This window comes from Drosophila biarmipes, chromosome 2L (genome assembly GCF_025231255.1).
Source record: "Drosophila biarmipes strain raj3 chromosome 2L, RU_DBia_V1.1, whole genome shotgun sequence".
Lineage (NCBI taxonomy): Eukaryota > Metazoa > Arthropoda > Insecta > Diptera > Drosophilidae > Drosophila > Drosophila biarmipes.
In genome coordinates, this window is record NC_066612.1 from 11894074 (window position 1) to 11916984 (window position 22911).

At 42.0% G+C, this 22911-nt stretch overlaps 7 protein-coding genes across 8 annotated transcripts in view; 3 read left to right on the forward strand and 4 right to left on the reverse strand.

The window, feature by feature from the left end:
* Positions 1-13112, reverse strand: part of LOC108032616 (protein numb) — a 30047-nt gene extending 16935 nt beyond the window's left edge. The window contains exons 1-2 of one of the 2 annotated variants that reach the window (XM_017106555.3): positions 12708-13112; positions 340-369 (exon numbers count right to left, since the gene is read on the reverse strand). The gene's annotated coding sequence lies outside the window, so the exon portion shown is untranslated. The remainder of the gene's footprint in view (positions 1-339; positions 370-12707) is intronic. The other variant, XM_050884840.1, reaches the window with a different exon arrangement.
* On the forward strand, positions 7623-8353 carry LOC108032360 (uncharacterized). The gene is made up of 4 exons (XM_017106172.1): positions 7623-7685; positions 7743-7898; positions 7958-8125; positions 8198-8353. The coding sequence occupies exons 1-4, from the start codon at positions 7623-7625 to the stop codon at positions 8351-8353; spliced, it is 543 nt and encodes a 180-aa protein (XP_016961661.1).
* LOC108032361 (uncharacterized) lies at positions 8951-9682 on the forward strand. Its single transcript, XM_017106173.2, has 4 exons — positions 8951-9013; positions 9067-9222; positions 9279-9446; positions 9520-9682. Exons 1-4 carry the CDS (start codon positions 8951-8953, stop codon positions 9673-9675), a joined length of 543 nt encoding a protein of 180 aa, XP_016961662.1. The 3' UTR covers positions 9676-9682.
* Positions 13113-13625: 513 nt separating the features above from the next.
* On the reverse strand, positions 13626-14079 carry LOC108032451 (40S ribosomal protein S28). Its single transcript, XM_017106277.3, has one exon. The coding sequence runs from the start codon at positions 13948-13950 to the stop codon at positions 13720-13722; it is 231 nt and encodes a 76-aa protein (XP_016961766.1). The 5' UTR covers positions 13951-14079; the 3' UTR covers positions 13626-13719.
* A 65-nt stretch (positions 14080-14144) lies between these two features.
* Positions 14145-15559, reverse strand: LOC108032450 (cytoplasmic dynein 2 light intermediate chain 1). Its single transcript, XM_017106276.3, has 2 exons — positions 15342-15559; positions 14145-15088 (listed from the first exon to the last, which is right to left on the reverse strand). The coding sequence occupies exons 1-2, from the start codon at positions 15543-15545 to the stop codon at positions 14192-14194; spliced, it is 1101 nt and encodes a 366-aa protein (XP_016961765.1). The 5' UTR covers positions 15546-15559; the 3' UTR covers positions 14145-14191.
* A 190-nt stretch (positions 15560-15749) lies between these two features.
* Positions 15750-19703, reverse strand: LOC108032707 (vacuolar protein sorting-associated protein 54). Its single transcript, XM_017106686.3, has 2 exons — positions 19227-19703; positions 15750-18654 (listed from the first exon to the last, which is right to left on the reverse strand). Exons 1-2 carry the CDS (start codon positions 19412-19414, stop codon positions 16020-16022), a joined length of 2823 nt encoding a protein of 940 aa, XP_016962175.1. The 5' UTR covers positions 19415-19703; the 3' UTR covers positions 15750-16019.
* Positions 19704-20268: 565 nt separating this feature from the next.
* On the forward strand, positions 20269-22871 carry LOC108032776 (alpha-(1,3)-fucosyltransferase B). The gene is made up of 4 exons (XM_017106778.2): positions 20269-20599; positions 21164-21570; positions 22044-22221; positions 22282-22871. Exons 1-4 carry the CDS (start codon positions 20387-20389, stop codon positions 22780-22782), a joined length of 1299 nt encoding a protein of 432 aa, XP_016962267.1. The 5' UTR covers positions 20269-20386; the 3' UTR covers positions 22783-22871.
* Positions 22872-22911: the final 40 nt, after the last annotated feature.

Consider the following 22911-nt stretch of genomic DNA (forward strand, 5'->3'; position numbering starts at 1 on the left):
ATCATTTGGCGACATTTCAAATGGGGTGATAAATAATTGAATTGGATTATTGAGTGAGAGGCTTACGGTGCGAGGATCGTCCTTATAACCAAATATTATTAAATTTTTCAGTTTTGTTTGAGGATTTATTTTTGCTTCATTAATTTATATTTGTAAGTTATTTATTTATTCTCAGGTAATTAAAATTTACCAAATACCTTATATGTTTTAATGTATTTATCTTTACTGCGGAAAATCGACTTTTTTTCTGAAAAGTTTATTCTTGATAAACTAGAAATGGCACTTGTTTCTCTTTCTCTCTCTCTCTTAAGGTAAATATTTTAATAATAAAACACTTACCCTTTAATTATAGAAATGCGTCTCCAAAATCTGGAATGTAGAAAAGAAAATAAATAGAATTAGATCCAAACTTTAACAGTCTTTATACATTTATAATTATGCTAAAATTTGTGAACTCTTTTTAACCATCTTTCAAGTTCAATTACCGTTAAATATTTTTCAAATTAATTTTTAAGCTGGCAATGCCTGCACTCAAGCCTCTCTTAAGAAGTACTTAAGAGCTTGCTCACAAGAATGCACACACACATATGGGCACTCAGCTGACAATGTCAGTGACGTTTACAAAAAGTTCCCACGGTCATTAGGGTCAAGATGTCTCTAACATATGTACGTATGTAGTTGGTCTCGTGTTCACAATTTGTTTCTAATTTAAAACTGCATGTGTGTGTGCACTGCAAGCTTGTATAAGGCCATCAGATTTGCGAGACTTTACATTTGGCCAAGTAAGTGTCAGCATGGCTCTGGGCCTTCGAACATTTCTTGAGTGGTTCTTGAGACGTCGCCGAGCTGAGCCGCAGAGCTTGAGTGGCTCGCGGCTTAAAAGCTTTGTCGGGCAGGTGAAAGAGCTTTCTAAGTACAAGCTCGGCTTGTGGTTGAATGAACTCAAGCTTAAAGTGGCTTAAAGGTATTGTACTAAGAGATCAAAAACGAGATAAAGGGGTAATTCAGCACTTAAAGATACAAAATTTCAAATTTTTATTATCCGTGGGAATTTTGTACTTAAAGATATTCAAAATATTTAACAGTCTTATAATTTCTTAATGCAAGTATAATATGTATTTTATAAACAGTTATCTTGTGTATATTCGATTTGAAATTGATTTATTTCAAATTATAAGGATTTATAAAATTCTATTAAAATATTTATATTACTAAGAACCCGTTAAAAAAAATTGGGATTCATTTCTGAAATAAGTTATTTTAGGCTCTTGCATTAATAGCTAGTTTATCTAATTTAATCGTTAGCAGATTTTGTAACCAATGTTTTTTTAATCCCATAAAAAGTGGTTTGCCCTGCCCGATTGCATCTCCATTCTTTATCAATTTCGTCTCCCACAGTGTTTCGATTGTAGGGGTCCTCAGGGCTAGGGGTTGACACTTTTTTCGAGTTCTAAAAAATAAACTCACACATTTCACGCCCAACCAATTAGCCTGGGGTTCCCAACCCTCCAACCCTCCAGCCCTGTCACCCCCTTTGCAAGCGTATTTTTTCAGCCTCCTCCTCCCCGGCGATGCGAACAGAATTTTCAAGTGTCCCTGGCTAAGGTTGCAGATGCAATTAAAAAGCATTTAACGGATTAGAGGCAATAAAAAGAAGATTGCCGTATAAAAATAAATACCAGCATTAGAGGACACCGAAACCTTGAAGGTTGGAATTTAATTTAATAACGCTCGTGCAACTAGGGCACAGCCAGTTGGGAATGCCAGTGAAAATATTTCCGACTAAACCGGGGGCTGAAATAAATTGCGTGCCATTTTCCTGGATACTGCCATGGCCAGTAATTAATTTGCCTCTATAAATTATTTAACAATTCTCTCGATGGCCTCGGGCAGCGCCATATCAGGTGATTAAGACCCTAAAGATTTCAGTTTCAAGCCCAATGAATATTTTCGAGCTTAGCTTGATGCCTTTGAAAACTATTAAGCAAGCTGGCTAACTTTCGTCCATTAGGTTGCGAGTGAAATTTCATCTCAGGGTTCCGCCAAGTCTCTATTGGCCATAACTATAAATATCTCAATTGTGGCTCGGCTCTGGCGTAACCATTACGCATCCAATTTGTTGGCGCATCATCAACTTCATGGCTCTGCCTCCAGGTTTCCCCCACCTCCCCCCTCCGAAAACCAAATGGCACCTAAAGTGTGTGTAATGCAATTCCATTTTACAGCGTTTCTTCATCAGATACTTTGCCCCTCCCTTTTCCCTTTTCTTTATTTTCTGCTATAGCCGGAGTCATGCGCCGGCAATTTGGAACGATTCCAGTGGACTCCGGGCTCCTCTGTCTGGTGTCCATTTGTCCTCCTTTCCACTGGCATTCGAGGGGCGCAGCGCTCCCCAAGTCCAGAGGCAGATGCAGATCCAGATGCAGACACAGAACGCTGACAACGACCGCGGACACCAATTGAAACGTGCCCGTTTAGTTTTTCCTCAGCACGGCTTCAGATGCTAAAATTGCATTAATGCAATTCGTTTTTCTGTCTAGCACTCCCCTCATGACGTCCATTTCCCTTTTGGGGGAGGGGAAAAAGGGCAAAGTGAATGTCAATTTTTGTCTATTTTCAGACAGGAGACTTGCCTTCTCAGGAACTTTTAAATCCAAGATTTAAAAAAAAAACATATTTTTCATTCGCTGTTGTGCTTATGACATTTGCTGAATGTTAAAGTATATAATTGTGTTTTTTTTTTTAATGCAACCTAAATAAAATATATCTAGGGTAGGGAAACTTTTATACATATTTTTTAGGTACTATGTAGAAAGCCGAGTCTTTTAAAATAAATCCAGTAAATTTTTCTTAAGTGTGATAAGGTCTTACAAAATTAATTTTAGCTATATTTTATGCCATATTATACTATTAAACATAAAAAATAAACAACTATTACAACTAATATACTCAAGAAAGTTTAATAAAACTGGCTTTAAAATAAATAGTTTTTGTAGGAACATAAACAAAAAATCTTTTACAATTTAAGAGTGTTTTATGCATTTTTTTAGGATTATTTATAGGAAGATATATTATATTTAATAATATATTTTGCATTTGTCGATTTCCAACATAATTATATTTTATACGACTTTTATACTTTAAAAACAAAAAAGAAACCACTAAAAAACTGTTTGCAAATAGACAAGAAAACCTAATACTTTATATTTCTTACGTTATTAAAATTGGAAATCTTTAGAATTCTTCAGTTTCATTTCCTGCGTTGCACCTCTGCCGCTTAATTGCCACTAAAACTAATCAGCTTATCACCTATCCCGATTAACGCCGGACACATGTATCCACTAAATTTACCCTCGACAGTTGTACAACGGATGGTGGTAGATTTCGAGCCCCCGCAAGCGAATCAATAAGGAAAATGGTATCCAAGTCGGGCGCCTCAAGGCGTGGCTCCGTTGATTGGTGTTCTATGTTTTCGTGGGGCATGCCACAAGATAAATGATGGCCGTAAAAGCGCCTAAACCTGTCTTAGACCACGCCAAAATCGACACCCCCGCAAGTGGCAGAGACACCAAGATACGGTATATGTATAGTTGTGCAATTGCTAATCCCCCATCTAGTTGGAGACCATAAACCAAAGGCCGTCGGACACTTAATGAGGCAGAGTGCCCCTCCTGGAAGCCCCACCCCCCATCCACCATCCGATTCTAGGAACGACATCTACTGTCTTCTGGATTTTGCTTCTCGACCACGCCAAAGACGACGACGACGACGTTTCCTTTGCCAACGCAAATATCAACATCGTACATTCGTACTGGCGTTTGTTGGTTTTAATGCTTTTATTGTTGTTGTTTTTTGTGGTTTTGGCTTTTTCAATTGCACTTGAGGGGCTTCTTCCTCTTCGTCGTCATCAGCACACACCTTCAAGGTGGAAAACAATAATAACAAGACTAAGCATAATAAAAGCCGGATGTCCATTAAACTTCTTCTCTGCTGAAATTCTATATTTTTCTCATATTGCCCGTGGGCTGATTGGGGCTGGAGTGTATTTTCTTCCCATACATACACGGTGTGTGGGTGTTGGCTTTTAAATTTGTGCTTCCTCTCATCTTTGCAATTGGTTTCTGTGGAATGAACAAGTCAAGGTACGGGCCGGGAGTTTCATTCCGACCTGGGACTGAAGGTAAGGGGAACAAGGTGAAATTGATTGAAATTGATTGCCCGGATAAAGCCGGAAAAGTTTCCTTATTCAGGGGGTCAAACAAATCAAAAAGGAAGAGCTCAAAAATGGGATATGTTGGGTATGCAAAATATTCAATCGGTTTATGGTTAAATCTTTGAAGCTGATGTTTACCTAAAAAGTCTGAGGCTTTAGGATTTAATTCAGAAAAATGATTCGTATTCAAAGCTAGCAATACGAAAGCTGCTCTGCGCGAGAACCTCTAGAATCTGCGTGCTAAATCCCAAGTTTCTAGCTTTTTATACGGACGGACGGACAAAAGGACATGGCTATATAGAAAATGTATACTTTTCAACAAATCTTTTTCTCTTTGTGTAGTGTCTTTAAACATTTACAAAGCCAAAGAAATTAATTTGATTTTTAAAAATAGTCTAGTTACTTCTGGGTATGCCAGGACTGGTGGCCAATCCCAGTTCTCCAGCTCTTAATCCCAATTACAAGCTGTTGCAATGCACAATAGCAATATAGCGTCGGATTAAATCAACCCCATTAAGCCCGGTTGACATTTGCCAAAGGAGTCAGGCCGCAGGAAATGGGTACAGAAATATGTTCGCACGCCCACGATATGAGATTCTTGGGAATTCCCACGGGAACTGTGGGCAGTGCACGCGCCGCTTTCCTTTCACTCTTTCTCTGAAGAAAAAGCTGTTCTCAGCATTTACACTTGTAGCTCGGGACGTGGCAAGGACAAGCGCCTGCCGCGGCGACGCTTAAGGATAATGTGCCACACGCTCGAGTCGGCCTACAAATGCCAGGGAGTGTCCTTGTTACCGCCGCCGCAGTCCAGTTCAGTCGGGGAAAATCGGCGAGGGTGCGCCGGAAATCATGCAAAAACGTGCCGAGCACGAGCCGTTGAGGCAGGAAAATGAAGGAAAACTTCCAAGCTACTGGCAGTTCGTGCCTGCCGCTGACAGTTCCCCATCTAATTGCTCTGGTTTGCTTTCGTTTTCGGCCTGGTCCGAGGCAACAACCCCATCAATCTGTCCAGGCCGCTAACTGACATATTAATTGCTCATAAAGCATAAACAGTCACCACCGAAAGTTTAATCCCCCTGATTGGGCGCCAGGGGGTGGCTCGAAATTGTGCAAAACATGCAAATTTCCCAGGCTGGGGTAGCATTTTCTCCGTGTCCGTACGGACAACTGGCTTTTGACCTAAGCACATCCCAGCTCAAGTGTCTGTGGCATTATCCTTGCCCGCCAGACAGTTTTAGCTTAACGCTTCGCTGCCTTTTTGGTGGCGAGAGGATGGCGGTCGAGGATGTGAGGGCTCCTGCTAAATTGCTCATTAGCTGGATCATGAACTGGGGAAGTGGAAAAATGGGGAAGGAAGTTCTAGGACGTGAGAACCAAGACATGCAGGCTAAACATCTCAGGTAGGTCGGGTCTTAAAAGGTTGTGCCTAAAGTAGACGCGCAATGTTTGAAATATAAAAACAGCTATTCTCATTTAACCTGAAAATAAAAATAAGGGTTTCTAACATGGGTTTACATAAAAACAATATTTTAAAAATGTTAAAAGAAATAAAAAAAAATAAAAGTAAAAGGTATTAAAAACAATATCATAAAGTCTTATAGGGCTCCTTTATAACGCATTGCAAAACAAACAAGACGCTTAGTAAATGGTTTCCAAAATATAAATCGCGTACTGTTCTCCAATAAAGTACTATATTTATAGGTCTTGTACCTGGTACGGAGACCTTTTTAAATGTTTGCAAAGGAATAAACTACCTCCCTATAAAGCAATCTCCATAACGCATTTCCCCCAATATATCTCGAGCATCTCCACCCACCATCCCTGAGTTCTTCACGCCCATCATCATCTTCGTGAGGCACTTCGCTCTGCAGCTTTAATTGGTAAATTGCTCAGCTGATATCACAATTTAATTATCACACATTAATTGGCCGGCGAACGAAAATGCACCCAGGCACTCCGTCACCGGTGGAAGAAGTAATGGACGGAGAGCCATCTGGGAACTGCCTACAATCGAATTAAAGTTAATTTTTCATGCTCTACTAAAAGTTATGCACACTTTGCGTTTGTCAACCGACGTTAAATATCGGCTCCGCGCCCGTGGGTGATATTTCAAGGGGAGGCCAGAAGTGCTGGGGATGCAGTTTACGGGTGGAGCACATCCCATCACTAAGTGGGATGTCAGTCGATGCCGCGCTGCTGTCGTGCTTGGTTGCTCATTTATGACCATGGAGCTCTGGGGTCTGGCCGTATCTGCCAGATACTACGGCACGCACACAGAATGCAATTGCGGGATGGTGTTGTGTGGTGTGGTGTGGCCTGGTGTGGAGTGGATTCGGAAGTTGTTGATTCAAGGCTCCCGGGTAGCAGCTTTAAGTCACCTTCTGGTCGTTTGATGCTTCAGTGAGCTGCGACTGCAGTCGCTTCCCATTTCCTCATCGGTTCGCGGGGATTGCAGTTCATTGTGCCCCATGCAACTGGGTTACCTTTTCACTGGGACACAGCGCACTGATTTTACTCGGTTCTGTTCTCTGAACATGGTTAAGGAAGGGTCAGTCCGGTCATGCTTGGGGAGCAGGTAATTAATGTAAAGTTAACTTTAAGTTTCCGCTTTAAAAAGTCGATGCAATCGCACATTTGAAAACTTTTGGTGTCATGTAAGGGGTACTGCTCCGTTGTTTTTATAGTTTTTCGAAGTTTTTTATTAGATTTATGTAGTTTTAATAGTCTTAAGAGTCCCGCTGGCTAACAAGATACAACGCATGCATATCGATCAGCCGATAGTGCAATGTTACATTATCCTTGGCTGACATTTGCCATAGGGCTTTTCTGCCTTTCCCATGACATGTGACATTTGGATGGTGGCGCAAAGACGCATCTGTAATATTTATGCACATAATGCGCGCACTGTGAAACTGCAAATGTATCTTTGTATCTCGCAGATGCCATTAGATTTACGAGCGTGCCGCATGACAAAGAAGCTTGTTCCTGCCTGCCTGTCTGTCTATATGCTTCCGATGGCAGCCACGTCGTCCAAATCTTGATAAATTTGTAGACAAACAGTCGCAGCTTAGAAGCCAGGGGAGTGGGGGTTTCGGTCAACCACTATACCATATATCCTTTGACGATAATAAATCAAATAAACTTTTGAACTATTTTCTCAATTCTCTAAAGTATGTCCTTGCTGCGTATAAAATGCATTTCCATTCTTTCAAACAAAGTTCCTATCACAACAAAAAATAAAACAGACTGTTTAACGACATTTCTAATTTGAGTATGCACATCCATTTGTGACCCGCAAAAGTTGCAATTATTTAACGATTAAAACCCAATACAACAAAAATTATATTGAATAAAAAAGGTGATTGATCACATAAATTGAAATTAGTTCTCCGGAGTCCATTGCTACAAAATGATGTATGCAAAGCCGACTTTTTACTTCCGCTTACTAGTGCTGTCGTTAATAATAAATGAGGTTGGTAACTAAAAAATATAATAAAAATTTTTAAAAAATTACGAGGTTATATAATAGATAATTGCTCGCGTGGAGTTTACCAACATCAAGTGTATGACACTGGATAAGGACTTTGCCGAGTTTGAATACTGCACCTTAAAGGCCATAAATCGAACATACAAATATGCTTCCGGAAAGTTTAAACTGTTTAAACTTCCAATTACTAAGGCCAAGGTACGTAAGCATGTACTTAAATTTAAAACTACGTAACTCAAGAAATTCTGTTATTTTAGGTTAATTTTGGACTCTTCAAACGGTATAATGGGTACAAACCCTTCCTATATAATCAAACTATAGATGTTTGCTATTTCTTTAACCATCAGAAGTCCAATCCTGTCGCAAAGTACTTATTCGACATAATTAGGGGGACTACGAACGTAAATCATTCCTGTCCATATAATGTATGTATGGAAATGGATTTTTATTTTATTTCATGGAAATATTTACCATATTAAATGTGCCATGTTTTTTAGCACGATATTATTGTGGATAAAATTTCCACCGAGGTAGTAAACCATCACACTACAAGAGTGCTTTCCGTCCCGGATGGTGATTACATGTTAGAGACACGATGGATACTCAATGACAAGCCATCCGCAGTAATCCAAATCTATCTGACTCTTGTCTAAAATCTGATCAAAATTTTCGAATGGATAATGTCTCATTAAACGTGACAAATGAAAATTAAAAAATTTATTTCTGTTGTAGTAAGTTTAAAGCCTTGAGTTTTTTTATGCCATTTTAATATTTATAGGACCCTCAAATGGACAAAGGAGTGACAAATTATAAATATTTAGAATTAAAAATCTACACCAGAGGCGTGGAAGATTCTGTTAGATAATTAAAAAATCGTGTGCATTTTTAAAAATATAAATGAAATAGAGAAATATGGTTTACGTTAGAGGTTCCTGTTATTTCAACTCGTGGTGATTAACATGATCCAATATTTGCATTTCGATCAGCCGAGACTAAAATAACATTTTCCTTTCCACTGCGATATAATATTTGATAGAGGGGCAAAGACGAAATCCCAGTAACAGCAGAAGAGAAATAAGCATATATCGTTTGACAACATTTTCATATTGAGTGATTCCGATTCGGTGAGCTTTGATCCGCTTACAGTGGCAATTATTTATCGATTAAAACCAAATCCAAAAAGATATTAAATAAACAATGTGATTAACAATATAAATAGAATTTAGTTCTCCGGAGTCCATCGATACAATATGACGCATGCAAAGCCGACTTTTTGCCTTCGCTTACTAGTGCTGTTTGTTATAATGAAAGAGGTTTTGCAATTCTTAAATATCATATTCAATTTTCAAAAGCAACGAATTTATAGATCACTTCTCGCGTGGAGTTCACTAACATCAAGTGTAGGTCGCTGGATAAGGACATGGCTGAGTTTGAATACTGCACTTTGAAGGCCATAAATCGTACCTACAAATACACTTCGGGCAAGCTCAAATTGTATAAAATCCCTATAAACAAAATCAAGGTGCTTATGCAATTAATTCTAATATTCTCAAAATTCAAAATTGTTTGCCATTTTAGGTTAACTTTGGACTGTTCAAACGATTTAATGGGTACAAACCCTTCCTATACAACCAAACCGTGGATGCTTGCTATTTCCTAAACCATCAAAAGTCCAATCCTGTCGCAAAGTATTTTTTCGACATAGTTAGGGGGATTACGAACGTAAATCATTCCTGTCCTTTTAATGTATGTATAGAAATGGATTTTAAAATATTATTTTATGGAAATATTATCAAATTAATTGTTTTTCGTTTCTTAGCACGATATTGTTGTTGAAAGACTTTCCACCGAGATAGTAAACCACCACCTAACGAAAGTGCTTGCCTACCCAGATGGGGATTATATGTTAGAGACACGATGGATATTCAATGACAAACCATCCGGAGTGATTCAAGTCTATGTGACTCTTTCTTAATAAACAAAGACGTTATACATTTTCTGATACCAATTATTGTAAAAGAAATTATATTAAATTTGACATTTGTCCAAATTAAAACATCTTTCGATATGGGCATAGGTTGGACCTGTACCCTTGCTAGTTTTTCCCTAAACATCAAACGAATAAAAAGTGTACTTTGCTTTAAAAATCTGTGTTAGAATACTCCTAATACATTTTTAATTGTCATGAACAAACAGTTTATAAAATATTTTCAATAAAATACTATTATAAATACTATTATTATATAAAATACTATTATATCTATTTGACACTTATAAAAAAAGAATAACCATATTTGTGCGATCAGTTAGATAAGCAAATCACTTGCGGTGCTGATAAACTAATAATCATCCTATGGTATCGGATCTAATTTCATTATATTTGATAAGTAAATTTGGCGGAAATAAAATGTTATCAGCTAAACATATTGGCATTAAGATAAGATATTTACTTACACACAAAAGCCTAATGGTTATTTTACATTTTGACTAAAAGTGATGTATAGATATGATTTTTTTCAGTTTATTTTTATATAGCCAGCAAAACTGTCGAATCTTTCCGGTGTTTTAATTAGAATCATATGATTAGCTGTTATGCAAATTGTATCTTTCTCTCTGCAAGATCTTTTTCGCCTCCGCCCTACCCTACCCCAATCGCATCTCAGTTGCCAAGCAGGCAAAAAGGGAAATAATTCGTTCCGCGACAAATTGCCATCTTAAATTATATTTGACATTTAATAAAAACTGTTGATTGCGCTCTGAACTGATCGCCCCCACACTTGCTTTTTCCTCCTCCTGCCTCATAAAATTTGATTGCCTGATCTTCGCTTCACACTTTTTTTGGGCGCCATTTGTCATTCAGTGTTTATTATACTTTTTTGCTTAAAATTCCAGTTTTTAATTAGCAGATTTCTTTTTATCGTCTTTTTCGTGTGGATGTGCCAGGTTCTAATTTACACGCTCTTTGGTGGTTCAATTAACATTTTCGAGTGCAAGTCATTGGCCATGCTTTATCTGTACTAATAAATATGTATACTTGTATGAAGTAAGGTCGTTGTATTTGCCGAAAGGCTTTTCGAAAGTAACCAATGCCAAAGCAAAATGAACATAAGCCAAGTTACTGAAAGGAGCTTTACTGTTACCAACCGCCAATGCCGACAGCGTGGTTTAGGGGCTTAATACAAATTATTATGATTAATCATCGCTCACGAACACAGGCTAGCGACTAAGGTACGTGCCTAGTCATATCTATGGAAGAATCGCTTTGGTTTCCACGCCCTCGGGTCAAAGATACATTTTACATTTTCAAGTATTTTATTCGCTTTGTTCTTTTGCATAGCCAAAAATAGAACGCTTCAGGGCGAGTCAAGTGTGTATTCTTCAGATTCAAATTCTGAGCGTGGGCATATCCAAATAAGGCGAGTTAAGTCGGGTTTCTGAAGTCATAACTTCAAAATTTATTAAAGAGCGAGGCAAAGCGTTGAAACAGATGTTCGCTTGGAGGATTCAACTTTTATTTGGTTGTTTGGGGATCAAAACAAGGCGAAAATGGGATTGGGGTCAAAGGATGAATACGGAGCGAAGAAACAGAAAGCGTGCCAGTAATGAAAACACCAAACAAGGCCAGAACAATAAACACAGTGCCGGCGAAGAAATCCCAATAATGCAAGCGTCGCAAGTCCAACGCACATAAACTTCAAGAAGGAAAATAAAACAGAGCAAAACAAAGCACACACATTAAAGGGCAACCTCTAAATACCCTAACGAATGATTAAAGCATCAATTATGGAATGATTCTTTTGGAATGCATTCATTTAATAAGGATTATACTTGGAACCATGTTAGGTTATGACTGGACATTATTGTAAATCTCAAAAGTAGGCAATTTTTCTTAAGCTCACTTATATAAATTAAGATTTTTTGTTCAGAGTAGTAAGTTTTAGTTAAAATTATTTAATTAAAAATAAAAAATATTCTTTTCTAAGATAATAAACTTAATTTTTTTAATCTAGGAATATTATAAAGGAATATGTTTAGCTAAAACCTTCTTAAAAAAGATGATTGTAATTCTTCAGTCTGCCTAAAATAATAAAATAACTAACCCATCCAGAGGTTGATACTAAAAATGACTCATGTACTCCCTAACGATCCCTTGAGATCTCTAGGGGAAGTAGAAAGAAACTTATGATAAGTAGCACAAAACCCCAACTTTAGTAAAAACTCGCAAATCGGGATACGGTTTCAATACTTAGGAAAGAGAATTACTAGATAAAGATTAAAAGAATTTGATTAAGTAAAATGTATCACTAATCTTTAATGCCCCAAACTAACGATAAGCTGACTCCGTTAGATTTTGATAATGTTTATTCCTGTTGTTATACGATCCCTTGAGATCGCCAAAGGAAGTATTAAACAATTTTGATAAGGTTATCTCTAATGTTTAATGTCCCAATCTATCGATAAACTGACCCAGCTAGATTTTGAAACTGTTAATTGCCGTCGCTATGAGATCTCTTGAGATCGCCTGCGGAGGTACTAAAAAACCCTCGATAAGGAGGTCGCCAAGCCCATGGGACTGTCGTAAAGCCCCGAGAAGAACCAATCGGTGCAGGGTATCAGATCGCGAGCATATGGCGCTTGGGTCGCGTTGCCTTGGCAATGTGACAAAATGCAAATGCGGCTGCTCGGCTCGGCTAACGGTAAGCTGCAGGAAAAACACAGTTTCTGTTCTTGATTAAATACACACACACACAAGCGCACCGAACACGCACACACTCAAATGTGAGTGCATGGAGTGGCATAAAATCGCAGGAAAGCATGTATGTATATAAAAAAAAGAGCGCCAGAAATGGAGCCACCAAAAGAAAATCGATAATTCGGTGTTTTGGGGTCTGTTAGTTGCTTTTTTATACCGTGACCCACCGAAAAAAAATTGGAGCACAGCAGTTTTGCTCGGCTTTCGTTTGCGTGTGCGAGCGCGGGCCTGTGAAATGTGCTATTCCAACTCACCTGCGATGATTTATTTGTCAGGTCTTGAAGTTTCCCAGAGCTTTCGACCCGAAACTCCGCAAGCTTAAAGCAATTTAAAAATATTTCTGTTGTTGCCGAAAATGAAGCCGAGAAAAACAAACAAAGCGAGAAACTCCGTTTCGGACTGATTACACAACGCGCAACTTTACGGTGCGAAGTTGGGGGCTTTTCCCCTTCCGGCGGGCTTTCAATTATAGTGTTTCAGGGCCGCAGCGCTTCTCATGTTTCTTGGTTTGGCCACAATTCATAATTTTCCTTAGAACTCGCAGTGGAGTTTTATTTTGCCAAAAATCCGCACCAAACAAATTCGCACACACACACGCGCGCGTGCACGCACACACACGACCGCCGGGGAAAGAGCGCGGAGAGAGCTCCGCCACGCGAGAGCAGTTGACAGCGACTGAGCGACTGAGCTGGAAAGCCAACTGAAACCCCCAACCGAATCCGAAGCGAAACGCCGGCGGCGCAGTGGGCGTCGCTGCCGACGTCCGCTTGGAGCCCGAGCTCCCCCGTAGAGCGAGCGAGATGGAGAGAGAGAGAGCGGAGAGCCATAGTGGTGCGCTCCTTTATAACGGTAATTCAAGCCGACACGCGACTGGCAAGTCGCTTTTGCGCATCCCTGGAATGGCGTTGCCACACTAGGGCAATTATACAAAATTTATTTGAACAGAAAAAAACAAACGGGATACTATTTAAAATATTGTTAAAATTAAAATTAAAAAATTAAAAAAAAACAAACTGGATACTGTTTAAAATATTATTGGCAAAATTAAAAAAGCTTTGTAAAACCATTAAACCATTACACTCGCTTTTAGGATTTCCCCAACAATTTTATTAGTTTTGCGAAAAACTAGGTTTAAGATACCAGATCCACCAGTTAGGGGAAACTATGGTATGTTAAATTCTTAAAATTTTATTGTAAACTAAATTTTTGAGTATGGTGGAGAGTATGTTTTTCTTCTTTTGCAGTACCAACGATCTTTTAATTCGCCTAACAAATATCCTTAAAGTTGCTGTTGCTCGTGCTCGGAGACTGCCAGGTTATTTCGGTGTCCTCAAAGTCCACAATGTCCCCAAGACGTACAGGACCCTTAACAGTTCTCATAAATTGCATCCTGGGTTGATCGACCAACTGCACCTTGACCTCAGTTAGTATGCCGCGGGCTCCAATGCGGTTGAGGATCTTGATGACGCGAGCCTTCGATGCGACAGGTTGAGACATTTTTCCGGTTTAAAGCAATCAATCCAAGGGAGGGTACTGGTTATATATGGTATGTATGGAAAATCCTAATTTTGAACCTTTGTAGCGAAAAAGTCTTTGACAATTTTCACTTTGCTGCCTAAAACATTTTGTGGACTGCTTTTCAAACATTTTAGACAAATTCCGTATTATTAACTATGCTTTATTCCGATATTCTTTAATACTTTGAGGTATGCAACATTGATTAATCCCAGTATTTTTGCTAGTTCTGAACACTCTCGAACTTTCCGCGAAGCAAGGCATCTCTCATTAAGCCAGCGAGTTCCTCGTTCTTCTGCGATCGCATCTCATCGATGAGGGACTCTTTAAAACCAGGATCCTTGGCTGGATCTGGTGTTTCCTGCAGCTTCTGCTTCTCCAGCTGCAGCTGCGGCACTTCCACCCCGAACGTGGCTCCAATCCGCTCCACACTTTGGGCTCCAGTATCTCCGATTTTGGACCAACTGTCCGTTCCGAACCAAATGCAGAGGGGCTCGTTGAAATCGTCAACATGAGAGCGGAACGGATGGGCAGGACTTCCGAATCCCATGTGGCTAATGGTGTCCCTCAGTACCTTGGACAGCTTGGGCATCCGGTGGGAGTAGAATAGCAGTGCTCCCCCGATAAGATGGGCCATAGAGCGCAGACAGCGGCAGGTGTGTTTTCTGATGGCTGGATCAAAACCGGAGAAGATATCGTACTTCCCACCCACAATTACCACTGGAAAGGGAAGCGGTTCGAGGTTCTCCTTGCTCAGCTTGCAAACTCGCTCCATTGTCCGCTGTTCAAGGATTTCCCTGAGATCTGGTGCCAGGTTCTGCATCATCTGTCGCGCCGTGTCCCTCAATCCCTTGTAGGCACATTCCAAGTCGGTCCAAAATCTTTGTGGCTGGGAGAGGTCCAGCATTATGAGGACGGCTAGTTGCTGCAGACCATGTGTTTTAATGGGAACCTCCAGCAGCTGCTCGGCATTGTCCAGGGAGCCCAGTTCCCAAACGTTCATCACTTGGGGTGTCCTTCCACTACCGACTCTTCGACCGAAGCTATACTCCAGGGCCAAGGTTGGTCGCGCGGCGTGCTCCTCGCGATCGAAAAACTTATTTATAGCAGTCGTCTTTCCCTGGGAAAATTGTGCACAATGAATTAAATGAACTTATAATAGGTAGTCATTTTAATACCATTATTTTATAAAATCTCTCTTAACTTAATAAACTGAGCGTCTTCATTATAAACAGACACATATACTTATCTTTATCAACTTTTCTGATATTCTAAACTATGAATAATAATCAAGATTTAACGGCGAGTATTTAAAAAATTATAACAAGTAAAATGATAAATAATAAATACAAAATTTAATTTTAATATCTTACCACACACTTGCTACCCAGGATCAAAATAGTCCGCTCCTTGGGCATCGCGGTGGCCTCCAGTTGGCGGAGACGCTGCTGCTCCTCCGCCAGACGACCGGCGATGTCCTGAATGCTGGGCGTGGCACTCTCGCCGCCCTCGCTGCTCTTTTCGAACATTCTTTGGATACGCTTGTGCAGGCTGTGAAAGATTTGCGGCAAGCGCATCGCATTGAAAATGAAAATAAATGAAACTATCTTTTGTTTTGCATTTTTAACGGTTGCCACTGGCAACTGCGGCAGTCTGGCAACGATGGATACAAAAAAAACCGTTACATTCACTGTGAATGGCAAATTTAAACTAGATTTAAACTTTATAGTTATAATACTTATAAAAATACTTGTTCCTCCATTAATTGAAATACATTTAACTTATTTTTGTAATTTACTATTCTTTAATCATAAGCCTTTTCAGTGACTTTAAGCTTAAATGTTATAAAAAGTGCGCAACAAAGAGATACATTTCCCATTTTCTTTTGTTATAGGGCGGAACTTAAAGGTACAAGCAATGTACAGTGGCAAACAAAATAGACGCGACGATCGAAATGGTATAAATAAAACAAGGATAACAAACAGTGAAGACGAACTCGGCTGGGCGGTCGGCGGATTGCCGCGTCAACCAATTGGAATACTTCGAATTGCTCAGTAGAGCCAGATCTCCTCCAGAATGCCGTTGTCCAGCTGCTCGGCGGGCAGGGCTTTCAGTGTGCGCAGCGTCTCCATGTAGAAGGTCAGCTCCGAGGTCACCACTCCGTGCTGCGGTCCCCCATTGTTGTTCACATTCAACTTGAGCAGTTGTTCCCGCATCTTGTCCTTGAAGTTTCGGTGCACCACGCTGTAGATTTCGTGGATCTGTGCCTCCGGCAGCACTCCGGCGATGGCCTCGTGAAGTTTCACCAGATGGCGGGAGATGTGTCGGAAGGTCTGCGAAGGTATGGGTGGTCGGGCCTCCCAGGCTTCCAGCTGAGCTGCCAACCTCTCGGACACTATGCCGTGTATCTTGTTTTCGATCTCCTTGATGTGACCCTGGTAGTCCCGCTCGATGGCCTCGTACCCACTCATCGCCTGGAAGTGCTCCCTCAGCTTGGGCAGCAGCCAAAGGACCAGTTGCAGGGCTCGGGAAACAAGTGCCAGGTTAGTGCTAGTGATGGTTTTCAGCCCAGCCACCCGCATGGCGCCAGCTCCTATGATGAGTTGGCAGCTTCGTGAGTTGAAACACCGCAACAGGTCCACCACGTTCCGGGCATGATAACTGGCTAGCAGTGGCAGCCTGTGGGCACTCCCTCCGTATTCGTATAGCATTCGGATGAGCATCAGCGAAGCGCTGACCAATGTGTACGGCTGTTTTCCTTCGACCAGAAGCACGGGATTGCCTGCGCCATTGCTTATCAGATTACCCATCTCCGTCTTGGCATAGTCCCCGGCAGCCATCCGTTCGATTATCCTCTGGAACTCGTGGGGAATGTCCACCTGGCGCCAGCGCTCCTGATCCAGCAGTAGGGACAACTTCTGCTTTCGCTCTGAATGGAATCTTTGGGCGTATCGCGAGGCCTGGACTTTTAAGGCTAACTGAAGAGGCACACTGGCCACTCCACAAATGCTCCTCGTCGTCTCGCCAAACTGTTCCACAATCTCAAAGAGCTGGGAGAGCTCCTGCTCACTTGCCGAACTCTTTTCCAGGCTCTGAGGGGAGACAATGTTGGCGCAACGCTCATGGCAGTAATGACAAACGGCCTGAAGGAGCTGCTGCAACTGGGACTTCAACTGCTCATGGTGTCCAGGACTCAGAAAGGCTTCCGAATCTATAAGATTCACTGCATCCTGGGCTCCCACAGCTGCGTCCGCCGTTTGCTGCATTATACCCACGACAGCTTTAATGCGTTCGAGAATGGAAACCAAGGCCTGGCTGGAGCGTTGCAGCAGAGCAATCCATTCGGGCAGGGTGAGCTCCAAGGCCTGCTCCCCGTGGCCAGTTAAACTGATTTCTTGATCACTGTCACTGCGCGCCAAAACCTCTATCAGCAGCTGTTTTATAATGGCCCGAATGGTGGCAATGGCTTCTTGCTGGTAGGCCTGGACAAAGGAGAAGTTCTGCTTGCGCAGCAGACCCATGACGATGGCAACCAGTTTGTCCTCCTCGGCGCACACGCTGTCCGTCTCCCGGAGTGCATCCGTCAATGGTCGATTGAGATCCGCGGCAGCATAGCGTTCGAATTCCGTGGTGAGCATCTTGTCGATGAGCTTTTCCATTTCGCTTAGCTGCATGGGCAGGTGCTTGAAGCAGTGAATGCCGAGGAGTTCGGCGGAAAGGATCTCCTGGGTGGTTCCTATCAAATCCAGGGCCGCCACATAATCCTGGGTGCCCAGGAGGAGCTGCAGCATCGGTTGCGTCTTGTGCACGGTGGCCATCAGTCGGAGCTTGTCCAGTGTGAGGTTGTAGTGCTGCCTTCGTTGGGCAAAGCGCAGCACTTTGAAGCTGTCCACAACCGAGTGGCTGTGGAGTTCGGCCAGGGCTGCCCTAAGCTGACGCACTTGGTCCGCTGCCTGCTCCATTTCGGCCAATATAGCATGCTGAGTGGTCATGGCGTGAAAGAATGCGGCCGATTTCTGCGAAACCTGCTGTGCAATTTTCACCTCCACCGTGTCCAGGTAGTGACTAAGCTGTTCCTGCAGCTGACGCCCAGTTTGCTGGTGGGTTTCCGGACTTGAAGCTGATGTGTGCATGTAATTGGGAAACACCTGCTTGAAGGTGGCCGGGTTATGAAGCTGAAGCTGCGATTTTAGAAAGATCTCGGGCACCGAACTCAAGTGCGTGGGTGTCTGACCACCTGTTCCCGGTCCAGGTGCACCTTGTGCTCCATTCTCCAGCGGTTTATCGCGCTCCAGTTGCTGCTGACGGCGCTCGTGCCAGCGATATCGCTTCCCTATGCTGCCCAGATATACGGAAAAGTCCGCATGGGTTATATCCGGCAAACGGGGCGTTGCTGGGACATGACTGCGCTCCACAAAGTGCTCGCCCCACTTCTTGGTGAACAAGTTGCTCTGCTTGCCGCGCGAGGGATCGTTGAGCACTGCTGGCAGGTTCTGGGCGGCCGAGTAGACTCCCCATTCGGGTGGCATCTCGCGCGTGTGCTGGTTGACATGGTACTTGGCCACATGGGCGTCGTAGTCGCGGTCCGAGACGCCGTCCAGTGGCAGGGAGGCACATACTCCGTTGAAGCCGTAGCGGCACACAAAGGAGCCGCCCTCCCGGGTGCAGTGACGATTGCGTAGGTGACTGAAATGGGTATTGGGGGAGTTTAGTTTAGATGTTACTTATACAGTTTATATACATAAATAATGATTCATTACTTTGAAATGTGTCAGTTCTGATTAAAAGCTTGTTTATGTATGATTTGGAGTGATTAAGCTTTCTCCAAAATTAGGATAAGAATGAAGTAACACGGGCTAACACTTGGTTTCAGGAATACTATAAAATATAATATTATATATCTGAATATTCATCGTTTATTCCATCGTTATACACTCTATTTCAATCCCATAGAAATGTTTTTTTGCCGGAAATAGTTGTTATCTTTTCTAAGAAACAAAAAACCGAGGCTTGGCTTTTCGTTGATATGTAGTCGAAATATATTTCCCGGGTTGTGAAAGATCGACTGTAGCTAGCCGAATTTAATTGCTTTTACCTCCTGCCTGTTTACATAAAGCTGATATTTATCTTTGAAACTCAAACACATGATTGTACTTTATCGTATAGTTAAAATAAAGACGGTTTTTGGTCCATAAAATGAGTTATGTATGTATGTATGAACATGGAAAGAAGGCAATGACTTCGCGGACGCCACTCACTTGACAAAGTCGCTGATGGTCTTGAAGTGCTCCCGGGTGCAGTAGTAGCAGCTCTGCCAGCTGGGCGCCGCTCCTCCGGCGATCCCACCGCCACTGGCCGTGGACAACTTCCTGAGCCCGGCGCCGCCCGGTCCCGACCCGGCCTCAACGGACGTGGCGGCATCTCCGGATGACCTTCTCGTGGCCATAACACATGCTCTGCGCTCAGAGTGCCGCGCCGTATGGTTTCCCCGGAGGTTTTGCTGCTGCTCCCAACCGTTGACGTGTTATGTCAATGTTTGCTTTCTACCTTCGCTCGACGCTGCTTTCGGCCAGATGTTGCATTTTGCTTGTCCCGCGATGACCCCACTCTCGTTGCCCGTTCACTGGAGGCGGAATGGGCGCATTTCGTCCGATTTCAGGGTGTTTCTGTTGCTGCGGTCGCTTAATTGAGCAATTGCAAGTGGAACAATATTATGACGAACTGCAGTGTTGGGAAGCGACCACGCACTGACTGACAGCTGGCGAGGGAGGGACACGGTCAAGCAAGCATGATGGATGTCTGCATGATGAAAATATACAAATGTGTCAGAGGCCTAATATAAGAAATAATACAAACATTCTTTATAAAATAAAATTTAATAGTTTGAATTTTAAGCTTTGAAACAAATATATACTTTGAAGATTTCTTCCAATATATCAGTCACTTTTATTTTTAATTTTTACTTGCGATTTCCCTCTAATGAAAACCAATATTACAAAAATTAAAATGTTTTTTAAGAGGTATATTAACAACATGAAAAAATTATTATTTATGTACTTTAAAGCAAGTAATACAAAATTGCGCTTTAGAGACACCTTCAGTTGCAATAGCATTTTTTTGAACGCTATTTAATAATTTGTTGTATGATAATATATTACCCCAGGCAATTTTTTAATCTAACCAAACCTTCAAAAAAATATTTTTCAACACATCATGCAATTAATCACCAGTCGTCTCGTGCAGTGTGGCTTGAACGGACAGTCGTTTCCCAACACTGCCTTGGCGAAAATCAGCTGACGGCTGGCAGTCGAAATTCAGGCGCTCAGGCGAAATTGCGGCGCACCGGCTTTTTGAATCCGAACCGAAGGTGCGCGGAACTACCTTTGGCATCCTGTAAGCAAGGACTTTAGGGGCGGCCATGCGGCTGGTACTGCGGTACCTGGCAGCAACGCTCGGCATTGGGCTCACCATTCTATTCTTCTGCTACGACCAAGACAACTCCAAGCACGACAGTCCCGTGGAGCTGGTCTGGTGGTCCAGGGACATGTCCTGGAGCTACGACGAGGTGCGCCAGTGCGGCATCCACACTTGCCGCATCACCAACAGGCGCAGCCGGCTTCCGATGTCCCGGGTGTGTGAATGTTGCCAAGAGTCTTTGTTTTCTACTCCACATCCGGCAGGTCTTGATAAGAATAGTACAAAAAAGATTCTTGAAACACTCTTTCACAGCGTTCATATTTAGCTTTAGATAATACTAAGTAACAGTGCCTTTTGTTTTGTTTTTTAAAAATAAATCTCTTTAGTTAGGTATACTTTTCTATAGCTCTTCTAGTTCTTTGATATCTTTCATGCCCAACTGATGGGATTGAAATTTTTTTTATCAATTTAAAAAAATGTTTAATAATTGTTTAAAAAGGAATAAGAATCTACATGTAACATTAAAGATTAGTTTAGTATACTTTAAATATTTATATTATGACATATTACATATAATATGTTATGTATCGATAACTATTAAGAAAGGTTCCTTTATTAGCAATGTCTAAGAACAAGACTAGAATTTGATCTAAGAAATAATTTTGATTTTTCCTCTAAGCATTCTTAAGAAAAATTGTGTTTTTGTCCTCCTGTGGAATTTTCTTATTTATAATAATTTAGAATTTTAGGTACTGAAATAACTTTATTTAATTAACAGGGCGTTCTATTTTACGGCTCCAACGTGAAGACAGGCGACTTCCCACTTCCGCGAAGCAAGCATCAAGTATGGGCCCTACTGCATGAAGAATCTCCCAGGAATGCTCCGTTCGTGTCGAATGCTGAGTTCCTCCGGCACTTTCACTTCACCTCGACCTTCAGCCGCTTCAGCAACTTTCCGCTGACCACGCAGTACTTGCCCAGTGGCCAGGCACTCACCTCGAAGGACTACTTTGTTTCGTTTGCTGGAAAGTCCAAATATGCTTATCGTCCGTCCCCATCGGTAGTGTTCCTCCAAAGCGACTGCGACACGATGTCTGGTAGGGAGGACTACGTTAAGGAGCTGATGAAGCACCTCTCTATCGATTCGTACGGCAGCTGCCTGCGAAACAAAGATCTGCCGGAAAGGCAAGTAGGCTACTCCTTTTGTGAGCTATTCACATTCGACTATATTTCCCTCACTAAACAAAAACACACGGTCCACATCCCTTATAAACAACAAGTATATATAGAAAACTCTAGACATATACAATCATGACTTCACCAGGCTCGGCCGAGCTCCCCAAGATCTGCTGCACCGAGTGCTGGGTGCAGTTGTTTGGATCGTTGCCGTGTCAGCATTGCCGTTCGCAAATGGGCAACGCATCGAAAACCCATTGCACTTGTCGACAGGACACTCGTTTATTGCAGGAAGGAGCTTCAAGGGAGGAACCTCTTTTGCCCGATAATAATGTGATCTTGGAGCTGGAAGACAATGAGACGCCTTTGAATGGACCAAGTAGTACTGGAAGAGCAGCCAAAAAATAATTACTATTTTAGTTTAAGGAACGCCTTCTACAAAAATCAAAAACAATATAAGATGTTTGTTCGTTTTGTTGCAGCCTGCAGAAGGACTATCTGAATAATCTCTATTCACCGGAGTTGCTGCGTTTTTTGTCCGAGTACAAGTTTATGATTGCCTTTGAGAATGCTGCCTGTCCCGATTACATTACCGAAAAATTCTGGCGTCCTTTGGTCATGGGCGTGATTCCCATTTACTTTGGCTCACCAACAATTAAAGTAAGTGAATGTTTAAAAAACACATGCCTAATTATTAATAACGTACCACAAATATTATAGGACTGGCAGCCGAATAAGAAGTCTGCAGTATTTGTGAACGACTTTCCCAACCCACGGGCGTTGGCCAAGTTTTTGACCGAATTGGGTGAAAACCAAACTATGTACGATTCGTATCGCCAGCATAAACTGAATTGGCGGAACCCCATCTTCAACAAGTATCTCATGCACAACCTCATCACGCGTCGGTACCACATCGGCGATTCGTCTCCGGGAGCATCACTCTTCGACAAATTTGAGTGTGCGGTCTGCTACCATGTGATCAACACCGCCAGGGACGTAATGGCCAACTCTCGCCACTACAACTGCCCCCTGGAACCGGAGTATGCTCAACTGGAGGATGGGAAAGTGCCGCAGAATGTCGCCGACTGGCGATCCATGATGGAGGTGGGCCAGTGCCAAGCGAAGGTACTGGACGATTTTTTCCGCCGCAACCGCAGCTTCAATGAAGCTGATTTTGAGGGCGAACTCAGTCGGAGGATGGAGGAAAATCAATGCAAATAGATTGTTAAATGTGAAAGCTTACATTAAGAACTCCAGACTGTAATGGTACTCAGTTTACCGTGTGATAATACATTTACATATTTACGATATTCCAGAAATCTATTTTAGATATTCTATTTGTGGAATTCA